A 26624-nucleotide genomic window follows, 5' to 3' on the forward strand; every position below is an offset into this window, starting at 1 on the left:
GGCCAACCCGGTCTACCACGGATTGAGCCGAATTGGGTTTGAAAAACATGAAAGTTTTTTATACGAACCAATTTTCAACCCGGCTTAGAACCTAGCTCACCCGGATTGAACCCGTACTGAGCTGGGTTGACTCACCAACTCTCTTAGTTTAATTTAATTATTTATTATTTTGTGTTTGAATATTATTAGTTAACATTTTTTTTATTATATTGTAAATGAGAATAAAGAAAAAAATGTTTCAAGTTCAAGAGAGCAAAATATTATAAATTTATTCATTGAAGACTCTATTATAAATGAATAAGTAACACAAAAATTATCAATATTATAAACTTATTTATTCGTTTTTTTGGTTTGTTTTTTTATTACAATTAAATTTTATGTTACTTCTTTTTATTTTGAATTGTCTTTGAAGTTTAACCTCATCTTAGAGTAAAATTATTTAAATTTGAATTATAAACAAATTGTAATTTTTTTTTATTAAAAAAAACTTATAATTAAGTAAGTCAGTGAGCTAACCTGTTTAATCAACCAATCTGTGGTGGATTAGGTCAGATTCGAATTTTCTCGATTCGCTAATAAATAAGTCAGGTTAGGTTAACTCAATAGATCAACCAGCTGTGTCGAAACCGAATGCTCATTTTAAGAGCACTGAATACATTGTCTTAACTTTACATCCATCCTCTAGACTATGTCGTGCTCCATTCTTTCTAGAGGATTATCATCATCAACTCATGAATGTGTCATAGGTAAATGAAATTCAGAGTTTAGATAAAAACATATATTTAGTCAATGGTGTTTTATCTTGTGAAAATCTATATGCTAATCATCTGAAATACAATCTTTCCGGTTCAGCTGCGCCACAATCCTATGAAAAAGTAGGTTAATCACCCAATGGACTAAAGCTATGAAGAATGAAATTGAAGCTATGCAAGAGAATAATACTCTAGGAAAACCACCCATTGGATGTGAATGCCTGTATAAGATAAATAGAAGTAAAAAACCAAACGTTACATACCAAAAGTCCTACTAGTTTTGTATCCACCAAAACAACCAACCATTGATCCAACAATGTGTCCACTACACGCAAATCCATGCTAATACTTCCTTCCTACTTATTAATTATAAGCAAAAGCCAAAACAACAAAACTCTATAATATTAATACTTACTACCCTAAACTTGTAATAACATCACTTAATCAACCCCATTAGACACAACTTCCATGTGCAAAAGGGCTTTCTGCTCTTTAATTTAATTAATCATCACACAACTCTCAACTCAAATTTCACAAAAGCAGTTCCCTATTGAACACCCAACTGAACTTCACACTCTGCGCCTTCATCTTACGCGCTCGCTCATCAGCGCGTTCTTGCAACTTCCTAATCCTAGGCGCTAACCCGCACACGTAATCCTGTGCCCGCTTTCCTTCCCCCGTCAAACCTTCAAGCTTCTCCAATCTCCACCGTCCAACCAGAAACTCCAAGATATCTGCATAATCATTGGCTGTGTACACGCCCATTCGCTGGGCCACTGCAGAGTAATGCTCGAATAGCTTAGGGTCGTCCCCATCGTACATAAGATGTGCCGGCATTGTGATCTTCTTCTCCATCATGTTTCCTATTGCAAGCATCGCTCCACTGGGATCAACTTCTAGAAGCTTCTCCACAATCCTTGAATATGCATTCTCATGGCGCTTCTCATCCGCAGCAATGGTTCCACATATGCGCGCAAGCACTGGATCACCCCCTTCCTTCGCAAGCCGAGCAGTGTTCCCATGCGCCACGAAAGTTGCTCGCTCTTGGAACGAAGTGTACACAAACCCTAAATAAGGATTGTTCTCTGTTCCAGGGTCCTACCCATCAAAACAAAACCATCAAAATAATGAATTTTTCACTGATTCCTTGCAATGCCAAACAGATCCCTAATTTTTAATAGGAATTGAAATTAAAAAAAACATTTTTTACCATCCCAGCTCCGATGAGGTAATGGACAGTTTTCTCAACCTTAGCCATGTCAACGCGACCGGAGAGGTACAAATAAGTTCTGAGCAAATCTCCGTGTCGGTTTTCTTCTGCGGTCCAGGCCCGGGTCCACACGGCCCACGGGCTTGGACTGGTTCCACAGTCGTCTTTCACGCCGTCGAGGTTGTTGATCATGGTCTGATAAGTGGGAAGCGCGTCTTCGGTGACCATGTCACCCACCAACACTACGAAGTACTCGTCGGGGAGCTCCTTGGTGCGTTCGCGAAGGGCTTTAACCTCCTCGCTGAACTCTTCGAACGGCAGTGATGAGTCAGGGACCAAGTTCTGAGGCTGCCAGCATTGCTCCACGGGCTTTAGCAGTGGCAGGACCCACTCCGAGGCCCAGCCCTCCAACGACTTGAAAACCTCCATTTTCTCCGGAGGCATTGAGTGGGTCCTCCGAGCCTTCAGCGACGCCGTGCAGACGGCGGAGACGGCGGCTTTGGGCGGTGGCAAGAGGTGGCGGTGGCATGAGCTTGTTGTATAAGCCCGTGGAACAAGTGTTTGAGTGGTGATGGAGTTGCAGGGTGGTATCTGCATGGTTTCGTTGTTTGAGTGAAACTGTGTGTGCTGCTTAGGGGAGTAAGATATTTGTAAAGGGTATGAATTGTGATAAGTCGTTGTTTTTCTTATAATTTCGAAAATGCCATATAAGTTGTTTTGAAATTTATGAAATTTTTTGTGGAAATTTGACTCTGTACATTGAGAAGTTGTTGTTTTGGTTAAGAAAAAAATACCATTTCTAAGGGTAGTGATAGGTACTTAAGGAAGGGTATTTTTGTCATTTAAAAATGTTACAGGGCATGAAAATACAAAAGTTTCAGGGTGTGCATATTAAATAAATATGGATTTGTGTAAAACTGGGGGTGCTGTGGTTTTGGTAGAATAACGCAGAGACCGGTCAATCATGATTTCTGTGGATCGTTTACATCTTTGTGGGCGTCTTTAAATTCGCCAGCTCATTTAAAGAAATTATGATAAATTTTGATACTCCAACTTAAAAGGTAATGAAAATAGTCATTTTAATTCAATGATTTTAACTTTTTTTTTTTACGTGTTAAAAGATTTTTCTATGCGTCAAACTATTAAAACAACTATTAAAACAACTATTAAAACAACTCATACACCAATCAAACACCACTAAAAATTAATATAATTGGGATAAAATGAGTATATCAATTCATTTTTAAGTTTAAAAATTAAATTATATGAAGACCGAATTCTAATTTTACATAAAAACATATTTAATTCTTTAAATAATTATATTTGTCATAACATAAATTAAAATATTATATTTAATAGTTTATATCAAAGGTTTAGTAAAAAAAAAAATCACATTTTCTAATATTATAAATTTTGTTTTATATTCACTAAATTTATTTTTTTACTCCAATTTCAAATCGTTAAAGTTTGTCACTTTAATTAAACTAAAACAAAAAGTAAAAACTAAATAACTAATTGTCTTTAAATATAATATATTTATATTATCATTACATGAGTTTAAGAATATATATTATATGTATATTAATAAAACAGTCTAAAAACAAGCACTAAAAGTATAAAATAAAATAAATTGTAATACAATTATTTTGTCTTAAACAAATTATGTTTATATTTTTTATTTTAATTTATAATATAATATTTTTATTGTTGAATATTGTTTCATACTTTTAGTATGTACATGAAAATTAGCATAAGGTTTTAAAATTATATTTGTAACAAAGTAAATCAAAGTATTCTACTTAGTTTATTTCAAATGCTTAAATTAGATATAGTTAATAACAAAATCATACTTCTAAATTAATATTATAAATTTTATTTTATATTATTTAAATTCACTTTTACTATTTTCAACTTGAAAATGTAGAGTTTAAGACTTTAGTTAGGAAAATGATATTTTGACAACAACATTTTGACACGAGACACGTGTCAAAATGTGAGTGGTGCACGTGGAAAATAATTTTAAAAGTCGAGAATGACGTGACAATAGAATTGGGGGCATATTTTTTTACTTTTGGGTTCATTTTCTCTTTTCAGATTTCGAATTTGAGAAAGCTTTGAGAGAGAACCGAGAGCGCGAAACCTAGAGAGAGAGTCTCCTCTTCCCTCCACCCACCCACCCATTTTTGTTGTCCGTCGGAGTGCCACCTGAGGATTGGGGTGATTGACAATGTAAAGAAAAGAACATTTATTACACAACTAAGTAATCCACTGAATTGGAGAACGACCACCATTAATGGGTTTTAAATTGACCATCATTGATGGCAATAAAAATTTAAATTAACCATCATTTACGTTGAACATAATTTTCATGGTCCAGTAACAGAACTGATACCAAAAGTAAAATAAGTGGGTACATTAGGTGAAGTTTTTGCACAGGAAGGTAAACTATGAACATGAAACTCACTTTAGAGTGCCTAATTTTTTGGTCATCATTTTTTGCACTTGTAACTAATGTGGAACCAATTTTTATACAATTTATAAAGAAATTGTTGGCAAAGGAACCATATTTCCTAAAAGTCATGGTACAGAAACAGAACTGATACCAAAGGCAAAATAAGTGAGTATTTCAGGTGAAGTTTTTGCACAACAAGGTCAACTATGAAAATGAAACTCATTTTGGAGTGCCTAATTTCTTTGTCATCATTTTTTCAACTTAAAAGTGATGTGGAAATAATTATTATACAATTTATAAAGAAATTGGTGGCAAAGGAACCATATTTACTAAAAGTCATGGTCCAGGAATATAATTGGTACCAAAGACAAAATAAGTGGATACTTCAGGTGAAGTTTTTGCACAGCAAGGTCAACTATGAACATGAAACTCATTTTGGAGTGCCTAATTTATTTTTCATCATTTTTCAACTTAAAAGTGATGTGGAAATAATTATTATACAATTTATAAAGAAATTGGTGGCAAAGGAACCATATTTACTAAAAGTCACTTCGACGACAATGGGTGGGTGGTGGAGGGAAGAGGAGACTCTGTAGGTTTCACCTACGAACGGCGACACTCCGACGACAATGGGTGGCTGGGTGGAGGGAAGAGAAGACTCTATAGGTTTCGCCTTTGACACGGCGACACTATGGCGGCAATGGGTGAAGGGAAGAGGGGACTCTCTCTCTAGGTTTCGTGCTCTTGGTTCTCTCTCGATGCTTTCTCAGATTCAAAATCTGAAAAGAAAAAATGAATCCCAAAGTAGAAAACTCTGCCCCCAATTCCATTACCACGTCATTCTCAGCTTTTAAAATTATTTTCCACGTGCACCACTCACATTTTGACACGTGACCCGTGTCAAAATGTTGTCAAATGTAGTTGTCAAAATATCATTGCCCCTTTAGTTAGATTGAAACAAAAAAGTAAAAATTAACAATTTTTTTTAAAATATACCACTAATATATTTACATTGTCATTGCTTAAAGATACAAATATATAGTAGACAAACATTGATTACATGGGTTTAGCAACACATATTAGACAAATATAGCAAAAAATATATGAGTCTAATAATATACACATTAGACAAGTTTATATATACATTGATTAGACGAGTATAACAAAAATCATTAGACGACTTTAGCAATACACAATAAAGGAGTTTGTCCATACATCAATTAGATGAGTATAATAAAAAACAGTAGATGAGGTATTTCATACATTGATTAAACAACTATAAGCATACACTAATAAGATGAGTATAAAAAAAATACTAAACGAGTTTGTCGATGCACTGATTACACAAGTTTAACAATATACATTAAATGAATTTGTCAACACAATTACTAAACAAGTATAGCAAAAAATATTAGATTAATTATTCCACACATAGATTAGACGGGTCTAGGAGTATCCATTAGATGAGCCTAGTCATACAATAATTAAACAAGTCTAGTAATAAACACGAAATGAATTTTTCCATACTCTAATAAGATAAGTCTAGCAATATACATTGCACAAGTTTATGTCTCCATACGCAAATTATACGGGTTTATTAATACATATTGGACGAGTTTATCCATTTACTAGTTAAACAAGTCTTGCAATACAATTAAATGAGTATGTAAATACACTTATTAGACGATTATGTCTATACACTGATTAAACGATTCTAGTAACAAACACTAGATGAGTATGTCTATACACTAATGATGGCATATTCCCCAACTATAAGACCAGGAAACATGGAGAATATTTTTATTATTATATTATGGTTTGGTTGTGTGAGGATAAGGCATTTAATAATCTATACATGTGCATGTTTTATTATAATTTGTTTGGCTACCAAAGGGGTTAAATAAGGTTTATATATTGGTTTTTACGTTATACATTAATTTGCGCATGTTGGCAGTGTGATGAAAGAGTTAGTCCTACATGCAAGAAGGGCCCTATTTCAAACTCTGACTATAACACTTAGGGGATTATTTCCCATTTCACGTTGTTAGGCATATTTGGTTTGTGACTTGGGTTGGGGCTATTGGATTCGGTCTAGTTTGATTAGTCTAGTGTGGCAGTGGTCTAGAACATTAAAAAGAGTTTTTCTTTCTTTCTTTCTTTCTTCTTTTCCTTACTTTAATTAGAAGCCTAAAATGGTTAGTTGAGTGCATTTTTTTTATTTTTGTAAGGTAGAGGGATCATAGCCTCTTATAGGGGTTGTAAATATTAGGTTAAGTGAGGTATAAGGGAGGGAAAAAAACCTAGCTGCCATGAAGAGGGATTTGAGAGGAAGAGATTCATGATTTGGCAAAGCCAACGTCTATGGGTGGAAGTAGAGTAGAGCAAGTGATGGAGGACCATCTAGAAGACGCATTAGACCTTCCACTAGAGCAATGGTAAAGAGAATGGAAGATGAAGATGAAACTCAAAGAACTCTACTTATGTGGAGGATTACTTATTAGTCTCTCTTTTCTCTTAAAAACTTTGTAAATGTGTACATATATCTTCCTTTTAGGCCTTGTATTTCGGTCGAGAACCTTGTTTAGTGTTGATTAAGTATCTTAGTGCAAGCTAGAGAATATCAGCACCACTTTTGGGCCTAGAGCTTGATTAACGCCTTATTTGGGCTTATTTTAGGCTTGAAGATTCATTTGGACTTGGAAGAGTGAAGAAACATCCCTTTTGACCGACCACTTAAGGGAGAGGCTCCCATGCATCCCCCCTTGGACGATTGGTGAAGAGAAAGGCTCTAATTCACTCCCCTTGGACAAAGGAGGCTTTTAGAACCTTTTGATGTTCAAAGTACCTTGTAGATACATGAATGATTTTCTTTTCTAGAGGGTTCTCCTTCTCCTATAAAAGGAGAGCTCCTCCCATTGTAAAATGATATTGGAATTGAATATAGTGAAACTTTGCCAAATTGGTGTCTCACTTTCTCTAAGATCAAGTAGTTGTCTTCTTCTAAGAGTCTTCCTAGCTCTCTCTTGCAAGGTTGGTTGAACCTCCTTCAAGAAACTATCCTCAAGCCACTCTTCATCAAGTACTTCCTTCATCAATTCAAGTCATCCTCAAATCTACTCTAGGCTTCATCAAGCTCCTTGAAGAGGGTTCCATCAACAAGGGTTCCCCTCTCTTATTGATGTGTCGTGAATGCATGGTGGGGTTGGACATTATATTTACATGTGTATGACTTCCAATGCTACTCATGTAAACAACATGGGTTCTAGGTTTCTTGTTGTTGGGCAAGATGAAAACGGGTTGCATGGTGCATGGGTTCCAATGATATTCACGTAAACAACATGGGTTCTTGGTTCTTTTTAATAGATGCGTTTTATTTTGAAATGGTTAAAATTTTAATTTTCTAAAAGTTGAAAGGTTTATACTTTCTTATTGGCATCGTATATTGGGATGTTACATCAGCCATAGTCAAGCATACTTAAGAAGAGGTTGAATCATTTATGGAAGGTGGGCCCAAACTCTTATCATCATGGGTCATCAGTGAGTTCTTAGCAGATTATGTTTATTTTAGGCCTTGTATATCATGGGTCAAGTAGTATAGGATTTATTTTTTGGGCCTTGTAAGTAGTGTAGGGATTTAGTCATCTTACGTTAACACCCAATGTGGACCTAAGAGAGGCCCATATTCTAGTGTTGACCATATGGGTCAATGTTTTGTCTTTGTCTTGGTGAGAAAGGGAAAAGCATGTTCCACCTTTAGGAGAGAGTGGCCATGTGTCATGCTCTTAATGGAGAGGATTTCTCATAGGTAGTAGCCATGCGTCATTCTAGGAATAAAGAGGATTTTCCTATGTTAGTGGCCATATGCCCTCCTCCTAATGGAGAGGATTTTTACCTTGGTCTCCAAGCTAGTCAAGTTAAGATTTTTAGGCTTTTACTTCTACAATTTGGAGATACCTTAAGCATATAAATAGAGGTGTCTCCCCTCATGTAAATGAACCTTTGAATTAAGTATTGTTATGTTACCAAATTTGTACCATTCTACTCAACTTGGGTCACCAAGGCTAGAGCACTCCTTCTAGATTTCCTCTAACGACCCTTCCTTAAGAGTTGGCCCAACCTCTTTTAAGAGCATCTAAACACTGCCATAGCCTTTCCCCTTGCTTGAGTCATATAGCTTGGAGGAGGACTACCATCTCACCACATTAAACCCACCATCAAGCTTCTGTAACCACCAACCCATTTGAAAGCCTCCACCTTTCTTCAGTCATATAGCTTGGAGGAGCTTATTCCATCAATAATTAGACAAGTTTGTCTATACAAAAATTAGATGAGCTTATTAATACACAATAATTGAGTTTTTCCACTCATTAATTAGACAAGTCTTGCAATACACATTACACGAGTTTGAATATACACTTATTAGACGAGTCTAGCAATACACATTATACGAGTATGTTTGTATATTGATTAAACAAATCTAGAAATACATATTAGGTGAGTTTATCGATGTATTGATTAAAGAGTCTAGCAATACACATCATACAAGTCTTTCCACACGCTGATTAGAAGAATATAGTAAAAAAATTACACAAGATTGTCCACACAGTAATTAGATGAGTATAACAAAAAATATTACACAAGACACTTCACTTGTTCATTAGAGAGGTATAACAAAAATTATTAGACAAGTTTGAGAAGACATTAATTAGATGAGAAAAGCAAAAAAATTAGACAAGATTGTCGATGGATTGATTAAACAAGTTTAGCAATACACATTAAACGAGTCGTTCATATATTTATTATATGACTATAGCAATATACATTAGACAAGTTTTTTCACATACTATATTAATAAACATTGGACAAGTCTATTCATTTACTGCTTAGATGAATATTGCAATACACATTAGACAAGTTTGTTCATACAATGATTAGAGGAGTATAGCAAAAATCATTACACAAGTCTAACAATACACATTAGACGAGTCTGTCCATATACTGATTAGATGAGTATAGCAAAAAATATTAGATGAGTCATTTCATACATTATTAAATGAGTCTAAGAATACATATTGACGAGTATATCTATACAATGATCAGACGAGTCTTACAACACACATTAGGCGAGTTTTTTCATACATTGATTATACTAGTCTAACAATAAATGTTAGACGAGTTTGTTCATACACATATTAAGTTAATCTATTAACATAAATTAGATGACTCTATCCATTATATTATTAGGCAAATCTTGCAATATACATTACACAAGTTTATTTATATACTAATTAGACGAGTCTAATAATACACATTAAACGAATATGTCAATATACTGATTAGACGAGTCTAACAACACCTATTGAACGAGTTTATCAATGTATTGATTATATGAATATAATAATTCACGTTACATAAGTATATTATACTAATTTATATTTTTAACGGGTTAAATTTATATATTTCTGCATATCCTTTATATTTTTAAAGAGTCTACTATATTTTTGCACACATTTTATCCTTTATAATTTTACAAATTCTCCTATTTTTTTATAGATATGTTATCTTTTAAACTTACAATCTGTACATTATTTACTTGGGGTATAATTTTTTATATTTATGTTATTAATATTTATTATAATAATTTTAAAACAGTGGTAAATATATGGAGAAGATTTTGGGTCTAAGGAAAAAAAACAATAAATTCTATTTTATTATGATGAAAACAAAATATAAAAATAAACTATTTGCTTATTAATTTAGTTATAATTAAGATAAAAAACCATAATTTATAGTAAGAAAAATTTCATGTACAATTTGATATTTTTACATGTTAACTTTATTTGCACATATTTATAATATATATTGTTGTATTTAAGTATTTGAATTCTTTTCTAATGAAAATTTTACAAAAAAATATAAAAATTGTTAACTACAATTCCTATTACATATTGGTGTCCAGATTTGATTACAATTTTATGGACTTTCAAGTAAATTAAGAATCACAATAAATATGTCACTTATTCAAATAATTTCACTTTCTTAATAGATATTTTATTTTTATCTACTATGAAATACAACCATGTAATTTATTTGAGGATAAATTTGAAATAAAATCATTAGCATTTATTTTAAAAATTAAAAAATAAACTAATTTAGAAATTTTATCAAAGACAAAAATTACCTTCATTTTGTGTCAAGAGATATATGGTTACATGTCCATATTAGTATGTTTGATAGAATATCATCACAAAAGGATGAGAATTATGGAGTTTGTGTTCACAAACCATTATCTTCTACTAATTCCCCAGTTTCAGGTTATTGTCTACTGGATTCACATACGTAAAATATTAATATAGAGTTATTTTGATGGTCCAGATTCTCGCTGTATTCTTTTTCTAAATTGTTGGATAATTTAATAAACTTAAAAAAACAATGGTAGACATGTGTGTTTCATGGTTATTCTGTGATCACACTACTATGTTGGACCACTTGTTTTGTTGTGACATGATATGGCACTTTCAACTCTCTAGTTACACCCTTCAGTCATAAGACTTCTTTCACTACATTTTTCATGTAATATACTTTTCACTACATTTTTCATGGTAATATACTCTTCTAAGTGACCTCATTAAAAAAGAAAAAGAAAAGATGTTTGCATATGAAATATCATTCATCGTATTGGATCACTCAACTTATGGTGAGAAGCTAGAGTTGTGGATATGGATTTCAAGTTTGTCATCCCAAACTTATCAAGAATTTTTCTGAATCCCTAAATCATGTCATTTAGTGATATTAATCTTCAAAATCTTTCTTGTAGCTCTAAGATTCTTCGTATCGAATTCGCTATTCACTCAACTTTAACCTTTTCAGCCTCAAGCTTATTGTTGATTGATATTTTAGAATATTATCAACATACAACAACAATACTATAGGAAATATCATACTAGTTATGTCCAAAATCAATACTATAAGTGAACTTATCAAATTGCTTGTTCTGTTGCCTTTGAGATTGTTCCATACCATAACAGTCAACAATATGCATCTCACTCTTTACAAAATTGTCCTATTGAATATTTCTGCTAGGAGTTCCTACAAACATCTTGTGCTTGCTATAATGTCCTTATGAGACGTGTTGGATAACTCTAAAACCATTATTAGTTGTCAACCTCTTCTCAATATTGGAGCATGGAGAAAGCGGTGGAGAAGAGAAGATCATATGACTTCATAAAGTCATTTAATAATTCAAAAGATTTTTTAATTTTAAGGTTACGTAATTCAGAAACTTTTTCTTAAATGAATTTTTAATTATGTAATCTAAAATCATTCTAAAGTCATTTGACTTTCAAATTTTAATAATAAAAAATCTTTTTCAGATTATATAATCCAAAAGTTGTTTTACTTTTACCATTCAAAAGTGATTTAATGAGAATTTATTAATTTATGAAGTGCAAAAGGAAGTCTATAATAGCGAGAAAAACCTTAATAGTAGAACATTAAACTGATTTTTTTTTTATAATAAGGAAATCCACCATAAATTATGGACCATCTTTCATTTTCTTTCATGGTTTTCAGCACACCAAAAGTACTTTGTATCCATATCCGTTTCAACATTTTGTAAAGATTACATTGTATAATTTCTGGATGGAGGGGAATCTTTAGTCCCAAATTCGATCACCGAACAAATAATTTCTAATGCCATGTTTTAATTTGGCACCATTACTCCAAGTTTAGGAGTAAAAGGAAAATTCCAATCTTCATGTCCTTTCAAGCTGCTCAGTACCTCCATCACATGGTGCCGGACTTGTCCACTGCTGGCGAACATAGCTACATCATGCTCCTAATCACTTACAGTTTGCCACCCCAAGCATCAACTTTCTTGCGTGTGCAATGGTAAGTTGTGAAAGCATCATATTAAAAAAATACAAAAAAAAGAAAAAGTTACAATTGAATTCAAAAGAAAAATCAGCCCGATGAGCCAAACAACCAGCCAACAAATTTTCACTTTTATATATATAAAAACAACAGATTAGTACAAGGACCCTATCACGACCCCGTTGTGTTCTGCCATCTCGAGGGCCAAGGAGGGAGAAGGCAATTCTAGCATTTCTCATGCTGCACAAGCAGCCGCCCAAGAATCGAAACATCCACAAGATTACAAAGGCTCTCATGGAGATGGTTTCCAATCAAATTGAAGATTATTAAAGCCATTTACTGCTCCTAGCCCACTAAGTAGTTGGGTTGACAAATCTTGCTGATTCATAACTTGCTCGCGAGCAAGAGATGCCAGTCCTCCCCTTCCATTCATTATGGAATTATGTCCCATTACAGGTCTCATTCCATTGCTCATACCCGATGGACCAAGACACATTGTGCCATAACCACCAACCCCAACACCTGAATTACTGTTCACAGCCCCATTACCCACAAGGCCACCGTTATTGTTGAGCCCTGAATTGTTACTCCCTTGTAGAATCCCGTTTACATTTTTCATGTCGTTTCCAAGAGAACCAGCCATTCCACCTGGGCCGTTCATCTGGGAGGACATCATCATTTCATGAATGATTTTCTGGACTGAGCTCTGGGCATCCGTCGTGTCAGCTTCAGCAGGGAGAGAAGTCTGTTGTTGTTGCAAGGGAATATTGGCAGGTGAATTTGCCGCACCCATGTGGTTTCCAGAAGTTAATGCCGGATGAGATGTTTGTGGATTGTTAGATGAGGATGGTGTGGGTGATTGAAAAGGGGATGCATTTGGCTGCGCTTGTGGAACATTACCAGACGAACCTGGGGATGGAATTTGAACCGAACTACCCCCATAAGGACTGCTTGCATTGTTCATTGAATTTTGCCTAGAATTCACAGAATTCTGGTGGAGAAGTCCAACAATGGTGCTTGTGGTGGTTGATGCAGATGCTGCATTGACAGAATTATTTACATTTGTCACACCATTGGTGGAAGTAATCTGCATCGCAGCAGTTTGCACAGAATTTTTATCACCACTTGAAGTATGGGGAACCATATGCGGGAGTGGCTGCTGAGGCTGTGACTGCTGCTGTAAATGATCTTCAGACTGTTGTGCCTGACTATGAAGTCCAGATGAACCGCTTGTTCTACGAGGAAATTTTGCTAAGCTGTCTGATAAAATGCAACAAAAATACGATTCTAAATTCAGTATTATTACAGTCAAACAACTGGCAACTATGCATTAAAAAACTTCCCGACGATTTCAAACTCAAATTTATCAAGTACCAAAACTTATGAAGAGTTTTTACACAGTTTCCCTAGTCCCAAACAACAAAAGAGAAGCATAATTTGTACATTGTTACTTTTATAGTGTTTGGTTAGAGAAAAACTGGAAAGGAGTACAGTGAAAAATAAGGAAGCCAAAATACCTCCCCATTTTTTATGTCTTTTATATTTGGGGAATTGGAAGGGGAGGGAAAATGCTTTGAGCCAATAAACAGTTATGACTAATTTAACCTTGGTCGCTTGATGGATTTATTTGTTTACAGTATACTAGTAAATTATTTCATCCACCCCTAAATACAGTTTCTTCCCTTGGAACGAAACAAACACTATTATAGCAAAAATTGGTTTGACCAATTGCTCTTACCATCTGCCAACCAGCATGTAATGACTTGAGAACTTCTATAAACACAAGACGCAGTTAGCCAATTAAATACCCAAGCATATTCCAAGAATGAGAAAAAGGAATTACACCATATGATGTTAGGATATATGGAAAATGTAACAATAGTATCTTCATTATATCTTTAGAATAATTTAGACTATCTTAGATTTTCTTGTCAGATTGTTCTCATATTTCCTACTATAAAATTATTTGTTTTTTTATTTAGCATGATGATCTAGTACATAAATAAGGGCCAGTGGTTTGGTTCTTCATCATATGTTAAGTCAAGAAATATCATTTTCTCTAGTCTCCCTTTCCTCCCTCTATACCTAAAATCCTATTATTTCAATATGGTATAATTGCAGTACCACCTTCAGAGACCTAGAATACTCTGCAGCTCAGTTTCTTAAAATCACTCATTTTTAATAAATAAATATACATTGTCTAAGCCTGATGATTTTAATCAGATGTGATTGGACCACAGTGGTCCATGTGATCTGGCTCATAATAGCTCGTGATAGCAGCACTATCCCCATGTGTTGTGTGGACCAACATAACCAAAGTGGAGTGCTTTCCATGGCGAAAATTGTGTCTACCGTCAGTGTGCTACTATATTCACATGTCAACGACACATCCTTCTCAGGTGAAAGACAACCCTGAAATTCAGTGTAAGTTCATTGGTTATGGTGTGTGTGGGTGGTGGGGTGGTGGGGGGGGCAATTTGTACTTTCCAACCCTTATAACCTGTTTTGCTCATTCCTAACCTTGTCTCGTCACTTCTTTGAGCCCTAGTCTCTGTTCAGTGGTTCGACCTTGCTCATGCATAATACATCTAACTAATCTGACACCGTTCTCTGGCACCATCTCGGATATCATGTTATCCCTTGTGTTTCTGAAACATGAGCCTCTACTCTCAGATGCCATCTCAGGTAAATTTCTGAAGTATTCCAGTACTTTCTTAGTGTTTCTGATCTTGCTCTGTTCTCTGAAATGCTTTGCTGTGTTGGTTTGGTTCTATTCGGTTCACGGTCTAACTGTTCTCATATTTTCTTTTACTTATTGCTCCACCTTGTCATTATGTTCAAGTACGGTCGTCACCTTGTCATTATGTTACAGTACATGCTCATTCTCACAGATCTTTCATGATTTCTCTGTTCTCTATAACGAACATATGAATGTCTATAATTTCCAGGTTTTATGTGCACATATGAAATTATGAATTGATTAACTCGCATATAAAATTTCACAATAGCTCAACCTACTACAGCTATTTATAATATCCAGAATTGATAAATATGATCAAGCATCAAACTCAATCCCAGGTGCAGCCTAGTCACTTGCCAGTTTTAGTTACAACATGCATTTTGGACCCAATTTTTCACAAATACAATCTGCCCTTCCAAGCATGATTGACCTGAGACACTGGCCTGCATCAAGCTCAATCCCAGGTGCAGTGCACCTGCAAGGTTTTTGTTCCAAAATGAAATTTGACCCCAATTTTTTCACAAAGGCAATCTGCCCTAATAAATGTGATTGACCTTAGCACTAGCCTCGTCTCCATCCCAAACCATTTAATGTTTGTCAGGATTTCTTTAGCAGTATCAATCCTTCCATTTTGTTCACAATGTTTTGTATAGAGATGAATTGGCTAGGATTTATACTGCAAACCTTCCATTTGATGCAAAGACTAAAAGAATTTGGAAGTTTAAAAGAGAGACCGCATTGACAGAATCTGAACATATTTTTTGCAACTGATAACGATTCTTGTTGCGATCTGAGAACAGGACAGTTTGTATACTAGTTTGTCTGCAAACTTTACAACAGTAACTGACAATTGTTGAGGGCCCAATCGTACAATAGGACAGATAAGATGACTGGCTAACACAATACTTACACTAATGGTGATTTCTCTGATCTCACTAATGGATTCCACCCAACTCTCTAGGATTACAATCATATTTTTGGCACAGCCATATTATATTTAAAAGGTTTATTTTATAAGTTTAAAGCATAGCAAACTTATACCTTTTAGTCTGCGGAGCATTACAAAATATGAAAAATATCCAAAAATTGTTTTAGAATAGCTTATGAGTATATTGTATATTAGATTTCTCAAGATTTGATTCTATATTCCGGATATTTCATTATTTGTTTCCTCATTGACTATTGGTATAAATAAGGTTAGTGCTTTATATTCTTAATACTATAACATGATGACATCAATATTTCACACTACATTAATAAACAAACAAAAAATCCAAATAATGATCATAATGGACTGAGATGAACTGACAAGCGACACTTCCATGTCACAGAAAATGAAAGTGATCACTCTCCTCCCCTCTTACATTAGTTATGTTACCCTGTCATTTGCGAGAATTGGAACCTTTTGACAAGGTGATCACTCTCCTCCCCTCTTATTTATAGGAAGAAACATGCCTTATTTCTTTTACCAGCTACCATAACTAATGTAACAAACTCATTAACAAAAACTAAAATTATGCTAAGACATAACAACACGAACAGACACCTAACGATAATCCTTACCTAACGATAATCCTTACTTAACGATAGTCCTCAAGATGAAGGGCAATGCCAGCTGCTGCTAAAAGTCCATATCAGTATTCAGGTTGGTTCAAGCATAATCACCAAGCCAACAAAACTGTAGCCAAAAATTCATTTTCGAATGTTCCTACGATGAATGCAAATATGGATCAAACACACAAATCATAGAAAATCACTGCCATCCCTTTTCAGAGTCATTGTTCTTCTTGGTCCGTGAACTTAGAAAAAGAACCTTCTGTTTTTCTTGTCCTTCATCACTAAGGTCCATTCCTTTGACTCACTTTCTCGGGTTTGACACATGAGTAAAACACCTCTGGGTGTTTGGTGATAATAAACTTCAGTGCTAGTGGCATGGTCCATTACGTCAAAAAGTAACCAACTATTTATAATTACAAGCATGTCCTTGTCTGCATCACCTTGCCAGCAGCATTTCCAATATGGAGTAGGGGATCTACACCCATCTTCTCTGACTCTAGCATAATTCTGACAAACGTATTAGCACCAAGGTGTAGCAGTTCTCCTGATAGCGCTTCACCAACACAAGAACCCAAGCTGATACTAGCCCTGATGACATCTTTTAATCATTTTTATGAACAGATCCCTATAGCTCTCCAAGGAATATCTTCCTTCATAACAGTGCCTAATTTGCAGAAATTTGAAGGTTTTAATATCCCCAATGCCAAAGGCTTCAATTCTCTTGCAAATTACAAGATGATCTCTCTTTTCCCTCCCTTTATTCTTTAACCCACTAGCTCACGGGTGCAATTGACTAACTCCTCAATAACAATTACTTGATAACTATTACTAACAAACACCCAAAAAAAGATAAAAACCTTGGGAGAGCCCAAAACCTTGTAAACCCCACATTAGAATCGCATACTACCAATGTGGATTTCATGTCTCATCCAACAATTTGGAACTGATATCCCAACACTGTTTGCAGTCTCCCGTCTCAGCACAGCTTGGCTATGCACTAGCCTTTTGGGGGTGAACACGGCAATGCTGGAATCACCACTGGCTCCTCTCTTTGGCGGCTAGGAAACATGCAAGAAGGTTTTATACCAAGGGATAAGAACCTTGGGAGAGTCACACCAAAAAAGCTAGGTTATGTAATTGGAGGCCCAAAGCCTTGTTCAATATCCTTCACTAGAAACCCATATTTTTAATGTGGGCCCGTACCTTCAAATTGGATCCTAACAGTTTGCCAGTATACTTTATATTTTTAATTTGGATTAACATGGTTATCATAGAGACATGATTACATCTGACAGTTAGGAATATTTTGCTTAGTCTGGATAATAATTATGAAACCTGTACTTTTGTAATAATAGTTGAGACTAACCTGAATTTCTTTAGCCAGAAACCATAGGAAGTAAATAAATAATTTAGCCCAACATAAACTATAAAGGTGTATGCAATGAGGATTTCCACATCTATATGAAGCCCATTGTTCAATTAGAAAATGGAACGTTGCAGCAACATATGTGGATGAGATAGCTGGGGCTTTTGATAAAACATGACACTATTTCATAACCATACTAATATCCATGCTCACAAATGTATTTCAAACCAGTAAAAAGATCATTAACTTACCCATGGGTCCAGTTCGTGTTTCTCTGCTATAATCTATCAGGTCTTTCATACTATTTACCACTTCTGATATCTGCAACATGAGAGAAAGGAAGCTTTGTCAACTTAACTCGGGAGACCCTATTACTTAAAAAAATTCACTTGAGAACATATTTCATTAAGCTCGTGATTCCATAATTTTCCCAATAACTTTTATTTACTTATCCATGGAAAATCTAAAAAATAAAAAAAAAAAAAACTTTTATTAAGTTCAAAGGGAAACTTTCATAACCACTCCTGAGAATTGCCAAGAAAATATTAAACATAAGAAATAAAAATCTACAGTTGTCAATCTTTTCATATGCAGCAGTTTAAATCACAATAGGATTCAACTTTCAATATTAAAGGACACATCTCAACAAGTAGAACATTACCTGAAGGCACCGCACATATCTCTTTGTATATCCTAGATCATTGACCAATGGAACTTCCAAAGCTTTTGCCAACTGACGGGCTGATGCAACAAACCTGGTAAAGCATTAAAGCAATACATAAATTAAGGAAAACGAACAGAGATTATTAAATCAAGTGAACTTATTTTTGTTAGACCACAAGTCGATCAAGGAAAAGGCATATCCGATACATCCCTAAAAGCCTAAATATGATGAGAGCTTACTTACACATGCAAATTTCTTAATACCAATACCAAAGTTTAGAAGTCACATAAAAACCGAGGAACAAATTTTCTTTCAAAATCAAAACAAATGTCTGACTGTAGCACAATATAGTTAAAATCAAGATTAATGTAAAGATTGTAAAGGACTCAAAATCCTAAATTGTGGGATAGATTTTACTTTCTACAAAAATTTGATACACACACACACACACATATATATATATATATACCTATGAAAATAACATAAATAACTAAAACAAAATTGATCACTTTGTCATTACTTCTGCAAACTTCATCTTATAAATGACTCAAATTAGAACAAAATCAAGGGATCTTCATTAGTTCTATCTCCTTCATGAAGAAAAACCGTGCCAATGCCATGAGTCATTGACTGTGATTGCTTTTTGGTGACCAACGAGATGCAAAAGCAAAATCGTGCCAGTGGCATGACTTGTAACTACAGTTGCTTTCCAACAAACAAGGAGATGTGGAAGCAAAACTGTGCCAGTGTCGTCAGACTGAGTGCAAATCAATTCCCTTGAACAAGGAGATATGGAAGAAAAACCATACTGATGCCATGAGTCCTCGAGTTTGACCGGTTTCTGAATTTCTTACGAAGAAACTTTATGTAGAAAAACATTGTGTCCTTATATTTCAATTGGGTTTGGGTTTTACCTAGAAGTTGTACATGCTTTTGGAAGTGAGCGAACAAGGAGATGTGGAAGAAAAGCCATACCACTGGAATGAGTCCATGAGTGCGAGCAGTTTCTGAATTTCTTAAGAAACTTTATGTAGAAAAACATTGTGTCCTCATATTTCAGTTGGGTTTGAGTTTGAATTGAAAACTGAGACCCGAAAAGTTGAACAAGCTTATGGAAGTGTGGCATAAGATAAACAACGAAAGCTCAGATCTGAACAATTCCCTGATTTGCTCAACAATCCCCATAATTTTACTGTACTACGATCACACACAATTTGAATCAGAAGTGCTATACAAGACTGTAGAATTGGACAATTTCACAATGTAAAACACAATCACTAACATTGGTGTAGCAATTCCTAAGTTCTTGTAGTCTAAGACAAATGCACCGGCTGGAACCACATATGAGAAACTTTAAGGATAGATATTTGCTATGGACATGGAAAAGACAAATGTTTCCCCCTTCTCCCATTAAATATATGTATTAATCAAGGATAGGTAGACTTTAAATAAGCCGGGACATTTGTTCTCTTATTATACCAAAAAATAAAAAATAAGATTTTATTAGAAGCCACTATGAACACATTCAGTATAAGATTCACATAAAAGATGCCGTAACAATTCAGGAAATCAAGATGCAGAAACTTACCACTTAAGAAACAAATAATTACAAGTTTCAAGAGCAGGAACAATTTAGCAAGTATATATAACAACTTCATGATTAGATAATGAATAAAATACTGCAGCTTAGACCTAAGCAGAAAGAACATAAAGGAAAAGCGGACTCACATATTGCAATTACTTTGTAACTCTGGAACCGATAAATTGGGTGTCGCATTTTGAGTAATTGCCTGGTATTTTTGAGCAACTGCTCCAAGCTGACTAATCTGCATACAACAATAGAATACATATAAGAATAAATAAACATCGTGTACAACACTTGGTCACTGTCTTTGAAACCAATAATCAAAATATATAAGTCTGCTTAATCTGAATTCTCCTTAATCTGAACAATACATATCACAAACATATAAAGTCTCGCTAAATTCTAAGCCTAAAATATCAGTTAACCATCATAACAAACGTCTTGTATTCATATATTGATACATCATCAGGATATAAAGTCTCTCTACAATTAATATTTTATCAAAAACCTGAGGTATTAACAGTCTTCTAGGAATGAGCTCTTCATGTCGCCGAGCACAAAATTCCCAAGAGCATATCTGAAAAGGAAATAACAAACAAAATGTCAACTATTTTTTGAAATACAGAAAATATCACTAATAATGTATGCTGAATTTAAGTTAAAAGCTAAAGGTAATTCTAAGAAAATATCAATAATAATATCTACTTACTTTTAGTTAAAATCTAAAGGTAATTCTAAGAAAATATCAACAATAATGTGTGATGACTTGTAGTTAAAATCTAAAGGCAATTCTTCTTATTCACAACCTTCAGGTCTGGAGAAAAAACTATTCGAAGCTGACCATCACGAACAACACGAAGCTGCTCAAAAACACTTTCTTGTATTGCTTTTGCATAATCTAGGACAATCTGTCCAGAGGAATTATGGTATTCTCGAGGCATGTCAACATAAAGGAGCTCTTCCAGAGTACCACTTTCATACTTTATTTTGAAAAGCCTAGGCAGAACCTCTGCAGTCGCTTCTGAAAACACATAAAAACTTCAGAAAGGGGATAATGACGTATAATCATATTTGTAAACATTTGAAATGCTCAAAAATTCAAAATCACTAGCGGTAAGATAGTAGCTGACCAAAACATAATGGGACCGAGTTAAACTGAAAAATTAAAATAACAACTTACCAAACCCACGGCCAGGTTTGCGATTACATATTTCACAGTGCCATACATCCTGAAAAAATTTAAAAATCAATGTTAGCTAAAACTAACGCTTAGCTTCATAAACTTAACATGGTTGCACTTGATTCTCGTGTTCAAGACAATAGTAGCTTGACACATAATAATATGGCAATCACAACTATAAAATCAAGATGCAAATATAGGAAAATAGTAGAATGGAGAATGGACTACAGACATTATTGAATAATCAAGAGACTAACTTAGATGAAGTTATCCAGGCATCAGAAATAGTTTATAAGGTTTTCTCTTGCAGCAGACCTGAGGGAAAACTCCAGTAGTTTGTCTGCCACTTCCATACATGGAAACACACCACTTCTTTTTGGCATTCGGAGCAAAATACTCAGCAACAAATTTCCTCCAGAATTCAATGTTATTATCCTGCATAGTAAATGCATCATTAATAAGACATAAGATATAGATATTTAGAGAAAACACAATATCAAGAATAATCTCACTTCAGGTCTATGCTGTTGCTGATACATGTAATGGGTCAGCCGCCTAGCACACATTCCAGGTTCATAAGGTGGCTTCACAGGAGACCGCATATTCTGCTGTTGAAACTGCTGTGGTAGATGGGGTCGTTGTTGAGGCATTGCCTTCAAGAGTTGTTGTTGTTGCTGTTGCTGCTGCTGATGTTGTTGATATTGCAAAAGTCTCTGCTGCTGTAAAAGATGATTCATGTGAGCAGCAGCAGCCTGAGACGATTGCCTTGACATGTGGAGAAGTTGTTGTTGCTGCTGTTGCTGCTGCTGTTGTTGCTGCTGATGCAAAAACTGCTGATCAGTATGTTGAGGCTCCATTTTTACTGCTGCCATGTTTCTCATTGTTTGAAGCTGTTGAGGTTCCAACTTCACCTGAGCAAGATTCCTTGAAGGCAAATGCTGCTGCTGCTGCCCAAACTGGTCGTTGTTTACCTGTGGCTCCAACTTAACCGATCCAACACCACCCATTCCACCACGAATTGACTGAAAATGCTGTTGTTGCTGCTGAGCGTTCAGAGGAGCAGAGAACTGTTGCATTGATGGTTGACTATGCTGAAAACTCTGAAGTTCGAGTTGCTGGGAATGCTGTTGATCTGACATCATCTGATTACCAGAAGCATTTGAAAATTGTTGACTCTGACCTTGACCAGATGAACCCGGGTTACCCAAATTCGATTGCAAAGTATTGCCAAAATTGATTCCACTGCCAACACCAGACAGCGGATCCGATTCCGCCCCAACATCAACCCCTCCACCGCGCTGGCTGTTCCCATGGCCAGCTAGTCCAGAATTCGGAATTCCATTCGGAAAAGACTGATTCAATAAGGAAGTTACATTAGACATATTACCTATCATGTTCATGTTGTTAAACTGGTTTCGCTGCGCAACCAGTGAAGGGAACGAAGTTTGTGAAGGCACAGGGCCACCTTGACCCCCCAACATTCCGGAATTCGATCTCAAAAGTGACGGCACAGACTGGGCACCAAGAGGCGTAGGGGGGCCAGGAGGAACCATTCTCTTCACTGTCACTGCCCTTTCAAAACCTAAGCCCAATAATTACCACAGTCAAACCCTCTAACACTCAAACCACACAACGTTTCATTTCAACCCAAAGTCCAAGCCCTTGCTGCGCTTCCGAAACAAACTCAAACATTGAAATGTGCACACTCCAAACACCTTCCGCATGAGTCTGCACAATACACCAATTTTCAGATCCAAATCATCACCAACAGTCAGCAAAACACCACCGGGTAACAATTAGCATAAATAAACAAAGTAATATAATAAATCACATTAAATACCGAAATCCTTAAAAAAATGTCAAATTAGAGCCTCTCCCTCAACCAAGTCGTAATTGAAAAGGAATGATATCAACAAATAAAAGAAATTTAACTTAATTTAATCAAACTAAAATGCGCGGTTGAATTTAAAAGAAAAAAAAAACCTAAAAGAACAGAAAACAGCAGCAAAATAAAAAGGGGTCGATCGAGCCCTAGGTGAAGCGAATCAACGATCCACGTCTCGGAAGAAAGAAGGTGAGTTGGACTCAGAAGAACCTACCGAGTTGAAACCGAAGAGAAAACAGTTCTGAGAGGAAAAAAATGAGAACGGAATGGAAAAGGAATTTGAATTGTGCCGAGAAATATGAAGAGTTGAGTTGAGTTCAGCTGAGTATAGCCGAGTAGAGCTGAGTTGAGTTGAGTTGAGTTGGTCCTTTCTTTCTAGGGTTTCTCCTTCCTCTTCTTGTTCTTGTTCAGTGAAGGGCCCTACTCTGTTCTCAAGCTTAGGTCCTTTTTAGAGAGAGAAAGTAGAGAGAGAATGGTGTGTTGCTGCGGACGTCAAGATTGTATTCGATCTGATTGAATTTTTCTTCTCTCTCTTTCCTTTTTCTTTCTTTCTTTCGTTTTCTGTTTCTTTCTTCTTTATAATATTTAGTTCGAGCACACTCAAGTCAAATCTTATTCTTCCATTTGGCTTCTCTCTTTCTCTGTTTTCTACATGAACCTTGCTTTGCCGTCCATCCTCACCTCATCTCGGCCGTTCATTACCATATGTTTTTCAGTTTATATATTCACTATAAAAATACTATATTTTAAAAAATTATGAAAAATAAAACTTTGATTGAAGATCTTTTTATATCTTCAAATTTTAGCTTAAGTTTTATTTTACCTTAAATTTAAAAGTCATATTTTATCTCAGTTTAAAATAGTTTGTTTTTAAAGTCTAACTGAATACAGATTTTGAAAAGTATTTACATAAATAAATGTTAAGCTCAATAATCATTTATATCTTTAATATATTATTATTATTATTATTATTATTATTATTATTATTATTATTATTCATATGTTTAACTTTAAAATTAAAAGATCTAAGAACCTATATATATTAACACTTTCACCATAATTCTAAAAGGGAAGTTCTAAAAACTTATATATTAGTTCTTTAACGGACTAATCTTCGCTGCATTTAATGTTTGATGTTATATTTTGTTTATTATACTTATTACCTTTTTATATTTTTGATAATCTAAGCACTACAATGTCATTTGCAGATAGAATATTGTTTAATTCGTGCATAGTTAGTGTAGAGTTTTTTTATTAATATCTAAAACTTGGTTTATAAAGTTTAAAGGTTTTTCGATAATTTTCAAAAGATATTTATTATTTTGGTAAAAATATCAATAGTTTGAGGTTTTTACTTGAAAGCTTCAAAATATATTTTAGATTTAAATCTTTCATATTTTTATATCATAATTTCTCGTTTTCTTTGAAAATGTAAGGATGTAGTTTCTTCCTATCAAGATTTTTCATATAAAACATTTGTAATAGGAATTATTGATTCTTTTTGTATCCGAACTCTTTTGGAGTCCTTTCCTACTAAATTTAAGAGATTGTCTCTCATATTTACACTTGACACTAGTGTATATAGACTTATTGTTTCAGACACAGCAAACACACCTTGTCATTTAAAAAAATATTTTGTTATGATCCTTGTTAAAAAAAATCAACACCCATAATTTTGATTTTAAGTGTTGAAAACAATAAAGCATAGAACATGAACGTACTTTTTTTTAAGACACAAGCTTTGTTAATAACAAATCATGATAGATGGATGGAAATCATCTAATCACTAAACTCAAGGCTAAGATGATAGAAGAAGATGAAGTCTAAAAAGAAGACTCTTAATTTGAAGACTAAAATATTATAATTATTTTTTAGTCTGGTACAAATTGTATAGGTGTATTTTCTTCTTGTATTTTTTTTTATGATTTTGTAAAGACATAAGTGAACTTCTTTGAAGCCTTAATTAGGTCTTGATTTGGTTTCAAAAGTCATCCCAGAACCCTAGAAATTTTGGCCAAGGTATGGAGAAGACATGGAAGAAGAGGATTCAAGCATCAAGTCTCATATCAAGTAGAATAAGCTAGTTCCTTGTATATGGTGTCCAAGAGTTGCTTAGAGGAGAACCAAGGGTGTAAGAGACAAAAGGGATGGTCATCCTACTCTTTCAAATAAAAACCCTAAGTTTTTATTTCTTGATTCACGTGTGAAGGCCTCCTTCTTCTCCATTTCAGAGACTTTCTTCTTCATCCATAAACACCAAAACAAGGGTTTCATCATTCTGTTGGGTGGTTCGGCAAGCGTACTAAATCATTTAATTAATAAAATCATGGTAAGAACATATATCATTTTTCTAAGAGACTCGTAATACTAGAGAATTGTGCGATTAACAACAAAAGTGATATCTGATAAATAGTCTACACAATCAGTAGTAGGTATTAGTAAGAAGAAAGATATTCACGGAATGTTTATACCTTAGAAAATCGTAACGCAATACCTATGCCTAAACAAAACATGAAGACATAAGTAAAACGCCAATCAGGAATAACTCTCTTACAAACTAAATGATATCAGCTAAACACACAAACAAAACAATGGAAAACTTAGAATCATGTACTGACGATGAAATCTTTTATACCAAAACAAATAGGAAATAAGGCATACTTGCTATACAATCTTCTGTTTGGACAATTGCTAATATAGACCAGTTACCTCTTCTTGTAAGTAACAAAATGAACGTTGAAGAAAAAAGAAGAATTGATCAGTTTATCAAAAGATGTTTCAAATGAGAAGTCAAATTTATTATTCATAAAAGCTCTGAAAGCATGTCTCCTCTAACAAAAGACATCATCCTATGACAAACATCCACGCCAATATTCAGAAAAGAACAGATCTCAATACAAGCTTCGTCAAACGGTCATATTATCAAATCTAAAGAAAAGTTTCGTCACAACGGCTATATCGTCAAGGTGTATAAATAGAAGATAAGAAGAAGAAGAAAGTGATGATGAGGAAAACGAGCTAAGTAAGAAGATATACGAGCATCAGTTGAGCAAGGAAATCTTTTGAAGCTACTAAAAGAAAAACTCCTCTAACCAAGGAAACAGTAAAAGAGAAGAGCTCAAGAAAAGAAATATGCTCTCAAGCCTCATTGTCATATCCACTCATCTTGTGAGTGAAGAGAAGAGAGAAAAAGAAAATAGAAAAAGTTAAGCAATACTCTTGAGCTTCATTGTATTATTTGCTTACTTTTGTAAAATGAGAAAAAAGAGTAAGGAGAGAAACACATGTGAGTGTTTAGACTGCTTTTCATTATAATCAACTCCTCTCTTCGAGAGTAACAATCTAAATGACTTGTAAGCAA

At 34.5% G+C, this 26624-nt stretch overlaps 2 protein-coding genes across 2 annotated transcripts; both read right to left on the reverse strand.

The window, feature by feature from the left end:
- Positions 1-939: 939 nt before the first annotated feature.
- On the reverse strand, positions 940-2574 carry LOC148193167 (stearoyl-[acyl-carrier-protein] 9-desaturase 6, chloroplastic-like). The gene is made up of 2 exons (XM_088099798.1): positions 1963-2574; positions 940-1850 (listed from the first exon to the last, which is right to left on the reverse strand). The coding sequence occupies exons 1-2, from the start codon at positions 2557-2559 to the stop codon at positions 1284-1286; spliced, it is 1164 nt and encodes a 387-aa protein (XP_087955924.1). The 5' UTR covers positions 2560-2574; the 3' UTR covers positions 940-1283.
- A 9771-nt stretch (positions 2575-12345) lies between these two features.
- LOC124839334 (transcriptional corepressor SEUSS-like) lies at positions 12346-23851 on the reverse strand. The gene is made up of 10 exons (XM_047315127.2): positions 23478-23851; positions 21891-23106; positions 21694-21813; positions 21379-21427; positions 21005-21219; positions 20707-20775; positions 20342-20439; positions 18611-18704; positions 18201-18270; positions 12346-13546 (listed from the first exon to the last, which is right to left on the reverse strand). The coding sequence occupies exons 2-10, from the start codon at positions 22929-22931 to the stop codon at positions 12579-12581; spliced, it is 2724 nt and encodes a 907-aa protein (XP_047171083.1). The 5' UTR covers positions 22932-23106; positions 23478-23851; the 3' UTR covers positions 12346-12578.
- Between the last annotated feature and the right edge of the window lie 2773 nt (positions 23852-26624).

The sequence above is a fragment of the Vigna umbellata genome, chromosome 9, assembly GCF_029865625.1.
Source record: "Vigna umbellata cultivar VRB3 chromosome 9, Vumbellata_1.0, whole genome shotgun sequence".
Taxonomy (NCBI): Eukaryota; Viridiplantae; Streptophyta; class Magnoliopsida; order Fabales; family Fabaceae; genus Vigna; species Vigna umbellata.